Below are 14,923 nucleotides of genomic sequence, written 5' to 3'. Positions count from 1 at the left end.
GGCTTACTATACATGGTCGTTTTTTTAGCTAAAAACGCCTTACTATACATGGTCGTTTTTTTTCGGCTAAAAACGCCTTACTATACATGGTCGGTTTTTTTCCGGCTAAAAACACCTACATGGTCGTTTTTTTCGGGCAAAAAAACGCCTTACTATACATGGTCGTTTTTTTAGCTAAAAACGCCTTACTATACATGGTAGTTTTTTTCGACAAAAAACGCCTTACTATACATGGTCGTTTTTTTGGGCCAAAAAACGCCTTACTATACATGGTCGGTTTTTTTCGGCTCAATATGCCTTACTATACATGGTAGTTTTTTCGGGCTAAAAACGCCTTACTATACATGGTCGTTTTTTTGGGGCTAAAAACGCCTTACTATACATTGTCGTTTTTTTTCGACTAAAAACGCCTTACTATACATGGTCGTTTTTTTTGTTGCCTAAAAACGACTTACTATACATGGTCGTTTTTTTAGCTAAAAACGCCTTACGATACATGGTCGTTTTTTTGGGGCTAAAAACGCTTTACGAAACATGGTCAGTTTTTTTCGCCTAGATACGCCTTACTACACATGGTCGTTTTTTTCAGGCCAAAACGGCTTACTATACATGGTCGTTTTTTTAGCTAAAAACGCCTTACTATACATGGTCGTTTTTTTTCGGCTAAAAACGCCTTACTATACATGGTCGTTTTTTTCCGGCTAAAAACACCTACATGGTCGTTTTTTTCGGGCAAAAAAACGCCTTACTATACATGGTCGTTTTTTTAGCTAAAAACGCCTTACTATACATGGTAGTTTTTTTCGACAAAAAACGCCTTACTATACATGGTCGTTTTTTTGGGCCAAAAAACGCCTTACTATACATGGTCGGTTTTTTTCGGCTCAATATGCCTTACTATACATGGTAGTTTTTTCGGGCTAAAAACGCCTTACTATACATGGTCGTTTTTTTGGGGCTAAAAACGCCTTACTATACATTGTCGTTTTTTTTCGACTAAAAACGCCTTACTATACATGGTCGGTTTTTTGGGCCAAAAAACGCCTTACTATACATGGTCGGTTTTTTTCGGCTCAAAATGCCTTACTATACGTGGTAGTTTTTTCGGGCTAAAAACGCCTTACTATACATGGTCGTTTTTTTTGTTGCCTAAAAACGACTTACTATACATGGTCGTTTTTTTAGCTAAAAACGCCTTACTATACATGGTCGTTTTTTTCGGCCCAAAACGGCTTACTATACATGGTCGTTTTTTTCGGGCAAAAAACGCCTTACTATACATGGTCATTTTTTGGGGGCTAAAAACGCCTTACTATACATGGTCGTTTTTTTCGGCTAAAAACGACTTACTATACATGGTCGTTTTTTTGGGGCTAAAAACGCCTTACTATACATTGTCGTTTTTTTTCGACTAAAAACGCCTTACTATACATGGTCGTTTTTTTGGGCCAAAAAACGCCTTACTATACATGGTCGTTTTTTTTCGACTAAAAACGCCTTACTATACATGGTCGTTTTTTTGGGCCAAAAAACGCCTTACTATACATGGTCGTTTTTTTTCGGCTCAAAATGCCTTACTATACATGGTAGTTTTTTCGGGCTAAAAACGCCTTACTATACATGGTCGTTTTTTTTGTTGGCTAAAAACGACTTACTATACATGGTCGTTTTTTTAGCTAAAAACGACTTACTATACATGGTCGTTTTTTTCGGCCCAAAACGGCTTACTATACATGGTCGTTTTTTTCGGCTAAAAACGACTTACTATACATGGTCGTTTTTTTTTAGCTAAAAACGCCTTACTTTGCATGGTCGTTTTTTTCGGCTAAAAATGCTTTACTATACATGGTCGTTTTTTTCGGGTCAAAAACGCCTTACTATACATGGTCGTTTTTTTTTTGGTGTTGTCTTCAATAAAGCTGCAAATGGTGGTTAAAGACGTGACCTTTTTGCAAACACTGGGCATTGAACACCCAACTGCTGGGTTTGGGACTTCAGCTTTCTACCACTGAGCAATCCAACACAATGAACCTTTGGGTTGTTTTGTGTTTTTTCTCAAATAAGTTGTATATGGTGGTTAAAAAGTAGACAGTTGCAACAAACAGGGATTGAACAATCAACCTCTAGTATGGCACTCCATTACTCTACCTCTGAGCCAAAGCACCACATAGAGATGGGTAGTTGTGTTTTTTTATTAATCATGGTCGTTTTTTTCCGGCTAAACGAGCTTTACGACACATGGTCGTTTTTTGGGGGGGCTAAAAATGTCTTACTTGTTGGGGCAAAAAACGCCTTACTATACATGGACGGGTTTTATTGGTCCATGTTTGGCATGGTCGTTTTATTCGGCCCGTACACAAATGAAATTAACACCACAGGTTAATTTTTATTGATTTTAGAAGCTTTCCTTTGACTTGGAAAGTGCTTCAAATCAGCGGTGCTTTCGGTCCAACAAAGACTAAAAAGTCGGTATTCACGACAGCAAGAGCTGGAGACGTTTTCCATTGAAACTCGGCACGCTCTGGGTCAAGCAGTCACAATCTGAGCTGCTATTAATTCAAAAAAGACCAAATTGTCAATGGTGTGAACAGACTTTTATGATGTCGTCGCGTTCAGTTACCTTTGGCACGTCCAAATGTTCAAGTTTAGTCTCGGCATCACAAAACAAAGAGCTCAATAAAACCTTGGAAAGCACATCCCTGAGTCAGCAAACCTCCCAATCAAGAAATACAAAAAGTGCTCATGACATTCCTCGGCGTTGATGACCCCGGCGCATAAATTGGCCCCCTTCCAGCCGGGCTCGTCGCTTTGTGCCGACCTCGCTTGTGCGCGGGCGCCGTGACTTCCCCGACTCATTCGAGTCGCATAAAAGCCTGTCAATAAGAAGCACTCGTCCAGTTGTGGGATCCCCGTCACGGTTAGCCGAGCGGCGCTTGCGCGGCTCCGTGGAGGCCGATCCTCTTAATTGAGAAGCGTCGCCACGAGCATCCGTAAACAGAAGGCGCAAAATAAATGGGCATTGTACATTCAACTTGGCATGGTCTCAAAAGCGGCACCATTGAACGACTGTAGCAGACGTCGGAAGTCAGGCATGGAAAAGCCCCCCCCCCTCCCAAAAAAAGTCACTTGAGGGATTCTTAAAAATGTAACAATATAAAATAAAATGGGGGCGGGGGTCAGGGGGGGGGGGCTTCGCCAGATGTAGCTATTACCAGGAACAGGTTAGTTTAGCCAATCAGAAGGCGGCGACTTGAGGAAAGGCCAAGCCAGACCCGTCAAGCCGCTCGTCAAAAACACTTGAAAATAACATGACAGTAAGCACAAAAACATTCCAAAAACAAACAAAAAACAAAAACAAACAAAAAAAATCAACATTTGGGACAATAAGCATATTTTAGCCAATTGGACAGCAGAGGAAAGTCATTTCCAGAAACGGCGCAAGCACAACAAGGGGTCAGGTGAGAAAAGAGAACATCCGTCTTGGGATGACGCAGACGGCACTCGAACCTCGAGCAGGCCGTTCTAGCCAATTAGAAGCGAGGGGAGGGATCATGCAACCTCTGCTAACCTCAGCCAACCAGAAAACAGGAGAAAGGCATTTCTGCAAAACGCCGTCAAAACAAAAACAAAAAAAAGTCTCCGCCTTTTTTCTTCCGTTCCGACAGACAGTCCATTCCACAGTCAGTCGAATGGCGAGGCTAGCCGCCGCGCCGCGCTACGTTTGCTCGTATTTAAAGGATGGATCACGACGGCCGAATTGGTCCGCCTGAAGGAGAATCTTGGGAGACGCGATGAGAAGCTTTGTCGCAGCAGCGGCGTCGGTTTGGGCCTTTTTGTCCGACACACATTTGTCAGCTGCTCGCCTGAGCGTGGAGACCAGGCCGAGTGCAAGTCGAGTCCGCCGACGTCCGTCATCACCTGGGCCTCCCTCGGTGAGTCTGACGCTGGGGACACAAACGCTTCACTGTTGACACGCAACAAGCGGCGAGAGCAAGAAGACAAAGGGGGGGAAGAATGGCCACGGACGACGGGCAGCGCTGCGCTTCAAAACAACTCACCTGCCGCGCGTGGGCGTCGTGGGCAGCGTGCCGGTGAGCGGCGTGGCCTCGGGCGCCGGCGTGGCCGCGCCCGGCGTGCCCCGAGCGGTGCCGATCGGACTTGTGATGGCCGCCGGCCCTGGGAAGGCTCTGGAAGCGACTGAGCGGGATCACGGGCGGAGGGGTGGGCGCTCGCGGTCCCGCAGGCGCCGAGGTCGCTTGAGCCCGGGATCCGGGGTGAAGCAGGGCCGCTTGGGTTTGTTGACTCCGGTTCTGGAAGGTGCGGGCACTCTCGGTGTGGGACTGAAGCGCTGCCTGGGTAAGAGCGCTCGCTTGTGGTCGGTCCGGGGCCGGGGCTGCTCGGCTTTGCGCCTGGGCCGGCGCCGCCCCCTGCCGCTGGACCACCTGCATCCGGGGGAGGTGGTTGGGATCGGCCAGAGCTCGCTCATCCGGACTAAACGGCTGACTTGGTGCGAAAGGCGTCTCCTGGCTTACGAAAGGGTTGCCGCCGGGCGCGGTTTCCCGACTGGAAGCGGCTTGGGAAGCAGCCGCACCCCTAGAGTCTTGCCCGCCTCCGCCCCTTTGCGTCGGCTCACTTCCGCGCGAGCGGCTGGCGGGCTCGAGCTGCGGCACCCTCAGAGCGCGCGAGTCCCAAAAGTCAGCCGAGCGGCTCCTCGCCCGGCCTTCCCGAGCCGCATCATCCCTAAAAGGATTTCGCCCCGGTGGCTGTGTTTGACTTGCCGCCAAAGGTGGTCGGTTGGTGTAGTCTGTAGTTTCGGAGGTCGGTCCCCTCTGAAGGGTCCCGCCGGGATACGCCGGCGTCCCCCTCAGAAGATCCCACGGCATCTGCTGACGGGGGGGTGTGGCGCCGACTTCTCGTTGGTAAGTCTGTGTCTTGGCGTCCTGCCGAGCGGGGTGGGAGTGCGCGGACGCTGTCGGGATGAGCCCAGGCTGAGCCCCAAGACTCGCCAACGCACTTCGGGGTGCCGGCCCGCCTTGCATCCTGGGACTGGACCGCCCCGCCTCCGTGACTCGACGGGCAGCCTGAGCGGCTTCCGGCTGAGGGAAGGAGTTGAGGTTGACGTGAATGGTGGGCATCTGCGCGTTCCGCTGGGAGGCCTGCGTCAGGCTCAGCCGGACTCCCGCCGGCCGGCCGTCGCCTTCGGTCCGGATGACGATGTTGGAATCGGTCCGCCGCGCCAACGTCGGGTTGTCGACGCCGTCGAGCGGGTAGGAGGCCGCGTCGCGCGTGGCCTCGACGAGGGCGTTTTGCCGCCAGCCGTTCGCCTGCGGTGGCCGCAGGTCGGGGGGTTTCCGACGCTGGGCGGCGTCGACGGATCCAAAGACGGGGGGGTCGGGACCTGGGGGCAGCTCCCTTGCGAGGGTGGCGCGGGGATCTGCAGGCTTAATGGCGGCAAGAGAAAAAATGAGGGAGGCGGCTTCGCTTTCAATGCCGCGTTCGAATCAAGAACCGATCGCGTGGCCGTCGGCTTACCGGAGGATCGGCGCGGTTCTTCCGGACCGTGACGGCTTCTTCTCCCCGCCGTTGTCGCGCTGGAACGAAACGAGTGCAAATCCAATCAATTGATTGGAGCATAAAAACACATCTCAAGTCCAGTCAGAGAATCCTTTTTGTCGGCAAACGTTTGCTTTCCCGAATCTCACAAAGTCATTGGGAAGCGAATCCAAAGGCCGCTTACAGCGTCTCCTGAGCACGAGACACACCAGCAGCACGACGAGCAGCACCAGGATGAGCAGCAGCAGCAAGCTGCCGATCACGATGCCCACCACCTCGCCGACGTCCAAACAAAGGTCTGAAATACAAAGGAGGAGAAAAAAAAAAAAAAAAAAAGGTCAAATCGCTGCTGGGCCCCAAGGCGAGCTCGCAACGGTGATTTGGTGGGTCCGCACACGTCCGAAACACTTTTTTTTGTCCCCCAGAGGTCCAACTTGCTCATTTCGGACAGGAAAAAGGAACCACCATGGCCCAAAAATGAATTTGCAACACCTGATTTTATCGCGTAGAATTATAACTTGATTTTCATCAAATTTTCCTTTTTTTTTATTGATTTTTTTTGTTTTTTAGATTGGGATATGAGAGGAAAAACTGTTACAGTAAAGTTGGAATTTTCTTCTCTTCATTTGACTTTGAGCTCACCTTCTTTATTCGTTTTTACACCTTTTGTGGAAAAAGAGCTGTCAAATTATTATTATTTTTTTTTACAAGTGAATGTTTCAACATTTTTTTTTTTTCCAGCCGGTCCTCCACCAAGGTTCTCCAGTGGGTCCAGAATGCTGCTCGCCACCTCTTGACTGGCACTTGTACGATTCTGGCATCCTTTCCTACGGTTCTTTGGAAGGTTCTATTTGTTTGTTTTCAAATCTTGACACGGCCCCGCCCCACCTTACCTCACGGAACTGCCTCGGGTCTGCGGACTAGACGGGGGATGCAGTGTTTTCCGCCGCCGCTGCCTCTCTTTCAAACTTGTCTTCAAACTCATTTTTAGTCTTTGGCTTTTGACATGATTTTTACTTTGATTGTATTTGTGCTCTCGACTGTCTTTGTCATTCATTTGTTTGTTGTATGATTTTTTATTTTTTTTTTGTCGTTGTTTTCGAGTGCTGCGGAAATCTCCTTGAGTTGAATCATTCTGCTGCATTTTTATTGTTTCAAATGGACCTTGCGGATATTAAATGGCAAGTTTCAAGTTTTGCGGAAATTAGTTGTGGTGATTTTTGAGCCGGGAAAAAAAACAAAACAAAAAAAAAACAGGTTTGCCCTTTGCGCTTGGCAGTGGTAACACAAAATTAATGAGGCCAAAGAGAACAGATAACAAAGGGGGGGGGGGGGAGAAAAAGACGGAAGCGTCACCGAATGACTTTGCCCACATTCCCGCCAGATCAATCTGCTGGGGTGCGTCGTGTCCTTCTGTTGTCATGAAGACGGATACGGGGAAGGTCAGGGGGTCGGGGGGGGGGTCGGTCGGTCATAACTCACTTTCCACGGACACGTCGGTGGCCCGCTCCGATTCGCCGCCCGTGACAGAGTTGCGGGCGGTGCACGAGTAGCTTCCGCTGTCGTCCGCGGACGACGTCCGTACGCTGAGCGCGCCGCTGTCGGGCTGCGCCGACGCCACCGGCTCGCCGTCGCGTCGCCACGTGAAGAGGGCGGGGGGCAGCGAGTCCGACAGGCAGTTGAGACGCAAGGTCTGGCCCGCCAAAACGTCGGCGCTGCCCACGCAGTCTTTGGGGGCGTCCTTGGTCAGGACTGGGGTGTCGGGTCCATCTGTTGGGGGGGGGGGGGGGGGGGGGATACCGGACACGGCCAAGAAAAAAAATCATAACATGAAAAAAGTAGAAACGGGGGGGGGGGGGGCGGGGGGAGTTGCGCCGCAACACAAGTCAAGTCATGAAAACCCACAGAAGACGGTGAGACTGCGCGTGGCGGCGAGCGCGCTGACTGGGTTGCTGACGGTGCAGGTGTAATCGCCGGCGTCGCCGCGCCGACCCGGGTTGATGACCAGCGATCCAGCGGCGACGGTGATCCTGCCGTCTTCCGCGATGGCGGCGCCGTCCTTACCCCACTGGAAGGTGAGCTCCGTGCCACCCGAGGTGCACGTCAGCGTGATGTTCCCTCCTTCCGTCGCCACCGAAGGCACGGAGAGCGCCACCCCGGACACGCCGTCTGTTCAACAAACGTTCATCGTGAGGGATACGGAATAGGATACATTTAGAGTACACACACACACACACACACACACACACACACACACACATACTTATATGAACATACAAGCACGCTTACATACCGGATATATTTTTACACCTATAAGTAACATACGCAGTATTTGTTGATGCTAAGGGGCGTGGCCTGGAGATGATATCCTGCAATACAACACAATTTTATTTATTTATTTATTTATTTATTTATTTATTAAATCAATTTAATAATAAATTACTTTTATTATTAAATTTAATGTATTATTATTTAGTTATATATTATATTATGTATTATTAAAATTAATAAGAAATTTATTTATTATTAATTAATATTATTAATAATTTATTTTGCGCTTTCACAACAGCTGCAGTTGTAACAAAGCGATTTGTTTAATTTCATAAAATATATTTTTTTACAATGTTTTCATCATTTTCAAATATGGTATTTTTCTTAGGAATGTTCAACACGACTTTTTTTTTTTTTCCCCCAGACTGAGGATTCACTGTTGAGTTCTCAGCGATACAAGTCGAACAAAATTCCAAGTAACTGAATGACATCATTCTGGCACAAATGAGGAGTCGCCGATGCGTCGAACGGCCGCAAGTTAGAATAATTTGATATCAGATTTATTATTTTATTTATTTTTTTTCTAATTTAATTTATTTATTTATTAATTTATTTAAATTTAATTTTTATTTATCCATTCATTCATTCATCTATTTATTTGTTTGTTTATTTATTTATTAATTACCGCAAGTATCAGAGGCTGGTATCGGCATCGGAATATCGGATACCTTGAAATAAGGCCGGCATCATGCCGATACCGATGCCAGTATTTTTAGTTTGTTGACATCTTTTGACGTCCTCAAGTGTTCTGCAAGGCGCCTTTCAATAAAATCGCTCATTAACGACCACATTGGCAATATTTCATTCTACGTTAGGCATCATGAAATATAATAATTGCATGTTTTGTGACTAATAATAGTATCCAGTCGATATCATGAACTCGAGCTAAAGCAAAACTATTTTTGAAACCGCGTCCATCTCTTGTTCAAACAAGAAATAAAACTACATGCGAAATATTCTGCACTTACCAAAAACCCTGAGAGGCACCGATCTGGAGTTTGGCGTCAGGCCCGTGGAGGCGAGCGGGACCACCTCCACCGCGTAGGTGCCGGCGTCCCCCAGCCGGGCGCTCGCGATGCTCAGCCGAGTGGACGTGATGGCGAGGCGGCCGCGGAACTGAGCCACGTCGTTGATTTCGGGGGAGCCGCCGACAAACAGGCCCAGCGTCACACCCTCGTACAGCCACGTCATGGAGAGCACGTCCGGCACGGTCAGCACCGTCAACTGGATCTCGCCGCCGCTAAGCACCAGGACCGGGTCGGTCTGGAATTGGATCTGGATCTGGTCCTGCGCGCGCACCGGGACTGGAAGGCAAATATGACGGTGGAGACTTGGTTTAGTGACTCCAAACTTATCTTGCGGATGATTTCAGAAGCAGTGCACAGAGTGGAGCAAATGCCTGACTTATGACGCGTATGTTACAGGTGCGGGTAGCCGTGCGGGGATTTGACTGGGGATTATTGCCAGTCCTGTTGTTGTTTGTTTTTTTTCTTTTGTGCAAGAAGAAGAGCCATCACATTCGTCATGAAATGTCATCTGGGTGCATTTGACTTTTTGCAGCGTCACTTTGTTGTTCTTTTCAAGAATGAAAATGAGACGCGCCCTGCATTGCTGGTACTGCGTTATGATGCGACTTATTTTTTTACGCTGGTCACATTTTGACCCTGGAACTGACTTTTTCTTTTTTTTCCCTCCATAATGAGACAAGCAGAAACAAAATGAATGACTGCGGCAATTATCCTGACCTAGTTGTATGATTGTCACACGCGAGCCATGTCCACACAGCACGTCAATAGACGAGTGTGTATGAACACAAAGTCGCGTACAAAGAAGACGCGCCGTTCACATTCGGGAAGGACTCCAAAGTCCAATGACTTCCTGTTTTCATAGCCAGGTTAATGACTCGCCATTATTTATTATTTCAAAGAAGCTCGATTAGGGGGGGGGGGAGCTAAAACAGATGTCCTCAGACCACACGCGGGGCTCAATCGCCATTTTGCCAAATCAATTTTCAATAGGCAGCGGGGGGAAAATGACTATTCGATTAAAGGAGAATGTCAGAAATTATTACTTGAATGATGATTTCTCCTGCATGAACGGCGGGCCGCGGACGGGCAGCAAATTGAAATGTGATTTCAAATTACCAGCACCTCATTTCCAAAGGGCCACTTCCATGCAATGCAAACATGCGGATATCTCTGATGCTCGGTTTTGATTGTGCTTTTTTTTCTTTCCCGTGCGAGTGAGCTAGCAATCTTATTATTTGAATCATGTATGTAGTTTTCTGTCTTTTTTTTCCTTGACCGCAAATACTGCATTGATTTGTGAAATAAACGACACAAACTATATTTATACGATATATCTGATGATATATGGAGTTAGCCAAACGGACCACAAGTAAAGTGACTACATTTAAATTCATGATTACCGTCAATGCATTAGTATGTATTCCCAACAGATATATTCATTTTTGGAACAAAAGGGGAGGGAGGGGGCATATTTGTTATGAAGAGTAATATCACAAAAATGAATGTCTCGCTACTAATATAGGCGTGTTACAACAATCGAGTAAAAAAAATCCAGAATTCAGTTCACAAAAGTGTCATAACGACATTGTACAAACGATATTCCGCAAATTGAAGTCTCTCCTTAATAAACATCTCACCCAAAAATCTCTGAATAATCTCGCGCCACCTTACCTCTCTGAGCTCATACGCCCCTACACCCCTGCCCGGCGCCTCAGGTCTGTGGACCAGTCTTTGCTAGACGTACCAAGAACTAAACTGAGGCTCAGAGGGGATCGAGCCTTTTCTGTTGCTGGTCCATCTCTCTGGAATGACCTCCCACTGAACATTCGGCAAGCCTCCTCGCTGCCCATCTTTAAAGCCCTCCTCAAAACTCACTTGTATTCTTTGGCGTTTGACTCAGCATGACTTAGATTTGCTCTTGATTTTACTGCTTGGTGCTTTCTACCGCCTTATTACTTATTACTTATTACTGATTCGTCTTACTGTTTATTGTATATGTTAAATCGCTCCATGTACAGCACTTTGTATGCAGCGATGGCTGTTTGAAAGTGCTCTATAAATACTGTTGACTTGACTTGACTTGACCCCTAATAAACACTTTTGATTTGAGTAAACAAGTCTCTTGTTGTTCGTATTTTATAATGTGTTGTATTGATTCATCTTAACATTAATTTAGCACACCAACATTTTTACAATGACTTGGAAAAACACTCTCGTTCTGTTTATTTTGGCAACGGCCCGTCCTGACGTGTTGCGTTCACTGTTGCGCGTTTCGATGAGTGAAGGCAGATATCGCTGGGCCTCATATTAACATTTAAATCACGTCTTCTTCCGCCGGATCAACGGGGACACTCCGTTATCAATAGACAACATTTGAAACGATTAACGAGCTCAACGCAGTTCAAATTGGTAAACAATCACGATCTTGACGATGATATTTTAGATTTACGAGGATGGGATGAGGCGTTGAAGGCGTCACGACAGGAATGCGGTTGCGCGGGTTGAGGAGGAAGACAAATGAAAGGAAAGGCAACTTTGCGGTCTGTTTGAAATACCACGCAGCTCGTTTTGTTTTTTTTCTCACGTCGCCGAGTCGGAGGCCATTTGGGGGCTATTTTTGAAAGCTGGGGCATAAAGACAGTGTGGGTGTTTTTTTGTGGTTATTTGTTTTTACCTGCCAGTGAGAGCCCAACCAAGTAGACCACAAGTAGTCTCATGTCGCCAGTCAAGACGCCCGGTGGACAAAGTGGACTTTTTCATCAGCAAAAATGCCCGCGGCAATGATGCATCCCAAAAGGAATTAATGCTGTAAGTTTCTAACTTCCGCCTATGTGCTATTAAAACAAACAGACGATCCCTCCTTTGTGGAGGCAATCAGTTTATTATTAACTTACCGGCGCATGCTATCTTCCTGGGCATTTTGATACGTGATTCAAGTCACGCCGAGTTTCGGGGTGTTGGGCTAGTGATGTCAACTTCCGGGTTGTTCGCCCCGCCCCTCTGTCACTGAGACACCTGTTCTCTTAAAGGGCCAGCACCCTAAAACTCGGGATCGGCTAAGCGATGCGCTGACGTGGCGGCCATGTTGACTTGACTTTAAAGGTGAATTTCATGGCTTGATTATAAGTCAAGCTCACCATTTCCAACGCTGCAACAATATTTGAGCGAGCGGGAAACGATCCGAGCGCCGAGCCATATGGTTGGGCAAAAAAAAAGAGAGGAAAAAAAGTGAGCGAACAAACAATTTGTCTGCCGCAAAGCTGCACCGTAGGCAGCGGTGCCTCTTAATCGCCTTCTTCCCAAACGCTTGCTGCCAGCCGGCTGAGGCATTATGTGAGAGGAGCAAGGTCAAAGGAAGAAGCCGTTCAATTATTAAAAGGCAGCCAGACTCTCTGGCCTTGTTTTGCTTGGCTTTCTGCGATGCCCTTCAACGTGTGTCGCCTTGATTTAATGATAAACATGGAGTACATGGCAAGCGGGAGGCAGGTACACCGCTGTCTGATTTGATTTTTCTTCTTTCTTTTTTTTTTTGTTGCTACCCCCCCCCCCCCCGACCCCCCTCCAGCCGAATGGAGGCAAAGGACAAGTTGCATTTTTCATTCAAAGCTTTGTTGCAAGTGATCTTTTGTTCCAGTCGCGCGTGTCGCCACTGTGTGATTCTTTCATCTCCGAGTGCCGATGAATAGTTGACGCGTGTTTCGGGAGCACAATCTGCCACACTTGAAATTTCTCACAGCGTTCTAACCGATACAAAAAAAAAAAAAATGGTGATTATTTGATTTGAACAAAATGGCCTCAAGGTGACGGCGCTGCCGCCATTCAATCTAACGTTTGGACAGGGTTTTCACGTCCTTGTTGAAATGTGATTATTTCAGCTACGCTGGAAGATCGCTGGTCCAAACACAAAGTCTGGCTGGCTTGAAATTTCTCCAGCGAAACGTGGAGCCAAAAATGGGACGATTTGATCCGCCCAAAATGCTGAAAAGTGCGACTGTCTTGAAATTTCTCTCACAGCGGGTTCCGTGTTTTTTTTGGGGGGGGGGGGGGTTGGGGGGTTGCCATGCTTCGCGCGCGGCCTCGTTGACCCAAACCGGGTGTTCAACACGCACACCCCCAGGCCAGCGTCCAATGCGCCGAGCTTGTGTGCATCGGTGCCCCCTGCTGGTTGAAAGCAGCAATAATGGCGCTCGGTGGGAGCGAAAGCCGCGCCATTGTTGATGAAAACTCTGCAAGGAGCCAAGCGCTTTTGGAATAATCATCATAATTGTGGCTGCTTTGTTTGCCCCCCCCCCCCCCCCCCGTCGATAAGTGATGTCATCACGCCTCGCGCTCCCCCGACGGGAAGGAGGTTGACAAAAACGCTCGCTCCTCGCGTCTGCGCGTTATTCCCAAGGGAATACGCACACACAGGGGGGGGGGGGGGGGTAATGCATGCTAGGCTTTTTTTTGTTTGGCTTTCCCGGCTATAATTCAGAAGCGGAGACAATATGTCTTGTTCCCGCTCGGGAAGCGCACTCAAGAGTATTTTGGCGCTTGCAAGCCAGCGGCATTGTCGCCGCTTTCCCGTTCCTGAGGATGCCGCGGTGACATTTGGAGTCACCCCGGGCTCCAAGCTATTGAGAGCATTCGTTTTAGATGATGCGGCGTCTTGAAATTTCACACCAAGGCCTCGCTCTGGACTTTGAGGTGTGATCCATCGACGATCGCAAAGGAATCGTCGAAGCAAACAAAGAGAGACAGCCCGTGGGCTCCAGATGTCGTTCCTCACCAGTGAATGTTCCGCCTCAACGGCGGTAGCGAATCGGCCGTCCGTCCCTTGCGGGAAGAAAATCGCAAGACTTGAAATTTGGCCCAAAGCTCGCTCAATCGCTCATCGAACGGGAATCTTAACCGATTTTGACGCAGCGGCTCTTGGGGAAGAACGCCGGCCGGCCTTAACAATGGGGATGTCTCGGCGGAGGCCGCAGGAAGCCCGCGCTGGAACAGGAAAGAGAGGCGGAGTCAGGAAACGAAGGAAACCAGAGGAACAAGGCGACGCCTGGCCACCCCTCCCCCCCGGTCACTATTTCACCAGCTCGGCTCCGCGCGACGTTTCTGGCTATGCGCTGAGATCTTGGACCGCGGTCATCTTCGCGGGGGCGGCAGGAAGCGACCTTTTGGGAAGGTGGGTCCATTCGGAGGCATGGCGCTCCGGAGCTCCAAAGCTTTATCTTAACTCCGCCGGCACGAAGGAGACCGACGGCCTCCCGATTTGTGAGGGCGCTTTGAAGCTCGCGCCGGGCGCCAAAGTCCATTCGGCTTTCACGGCTTTGCGAAAACTCTTGTCCAAAGGGAAAGCCGTGCGAGAAATCGCAACTTTGAAAGGGAGTCAGTCCGTTTGTTGACTCGCATGCCCGTACCGCTTCTGCTCACAACACGGCCGAGAAGAGAGACGGCGTAGTCGGCGTTTCATTCCAAATCAGCTGCGATTGGTTGATTTTTAGAATAGATGGAAGGAATGCGGCGATGGCGTACGTTGATATCTGCTCGTGTTGTGCGTCCAACGGCAGGTGGCGCCATGGCTCCGCTGGACTTCCTGTGCTGGAGAGCTGCCACGCTGCTGCTGCCGCTGCTGCTGGTGCTGCTGCCATGTGAGTGATGTATGACTTGTTTTGCTCATGTTGGCTATTGTCCTGTGTTCTGGACACTCGGTCAGAAGTGCACTTAATTTGCCCCCCCCCCCACTGCATTGATTCGGAACGTTTGCCTCACGGATCATGATCAACTCTTTCTCACGTCATTGTGATGCTAACCATAGAACAGGAAGATGACATTGGTCTGACAAGATGAGTAAGTAAATCAATGGAACCGCTCAAGCCCCCCCCCCCTCCATTAAAAAAACAAATTTTAGGTCAAGCCCCCCTGCATTTAAAAAAAACAAATCATTTTAGGTCAAGCCCCCCCCCCCCGCATTAAAAAAACAAATCATTTTAGGTCAAGCCTCCCCCCCGCATTAAAAAAACAAATCATTT

General features: G+C 48.4%; 2 protein-coding genes and 1 long non-coding RNA gene across 4 annotated transcripts in view; 1 reads left to right on the top strand and 2 right to left on the bottom strand.

The window, feature by feature from the left end:
* LOC127601005 (upstream stimulatory factor 2-like) overlaps positions 1-14,923 on the top strand; it is a 231,061-nt gene that overhangs the window by 136,325 nt on the left and 79,813 nt on the right. The gene's annotated exons all lie outside the window — the stretch shown is intronic.
* On the bottom strand, positions 2,579-4,396 carry LOC127601047 (uncharacterized). The gene is made up of 2 exons (XR_007962478.1): positions 4,059-4,396; positions 2,579-3,944 (listed from the first exon to the last, which is right to left on the bottom strand). It is a non-coding gene; the product is annotated as an uncharacterized LOC127601047 (long non-coding RNA).
* Positions 4,741-11,915, bottom strand: LOC127601200 (HEPACAM family member 2-like). The gene is made up of 8 exons (XM_052066264.1): positions 11,587-11,915; positions 8,853-9,188; positions 7,459-7,722; positions 7,036-7,323; positions 5,703-5,851; positions 5,533-5,591; positions 5,015-5,412; positions 4,741-4,940 (listed from the first exon to the last, which is right to left on the bottom strand). Exons 1-8 carry the CDS (start codon positions 11,627-11,629, stop codon positions 4,741-4,743), a joined length of 1,737 nt encoding a protein of 578 aa, XP_051922224.1. The 5' UTR covers positions 11,630-11,915.

Source organism: Hippocampus zosterae, chromosome 5 (assembly GCF_025434085.1).
Source record: "Hippocampus zosterae strain Florida chromosome 5, ASM2543408v3, whole genome shotgun sequence".
NCBI classification, from domain to species: Eukaryota; Metazoa; Chordata; class Actinopteri; order Syngnathiformes; family Syngnathidae; genus Hippocampus; species Hippocampus zosterae.
This window is presented reverse-complemented; position numbering and strand designations above follow the sequence as displayed.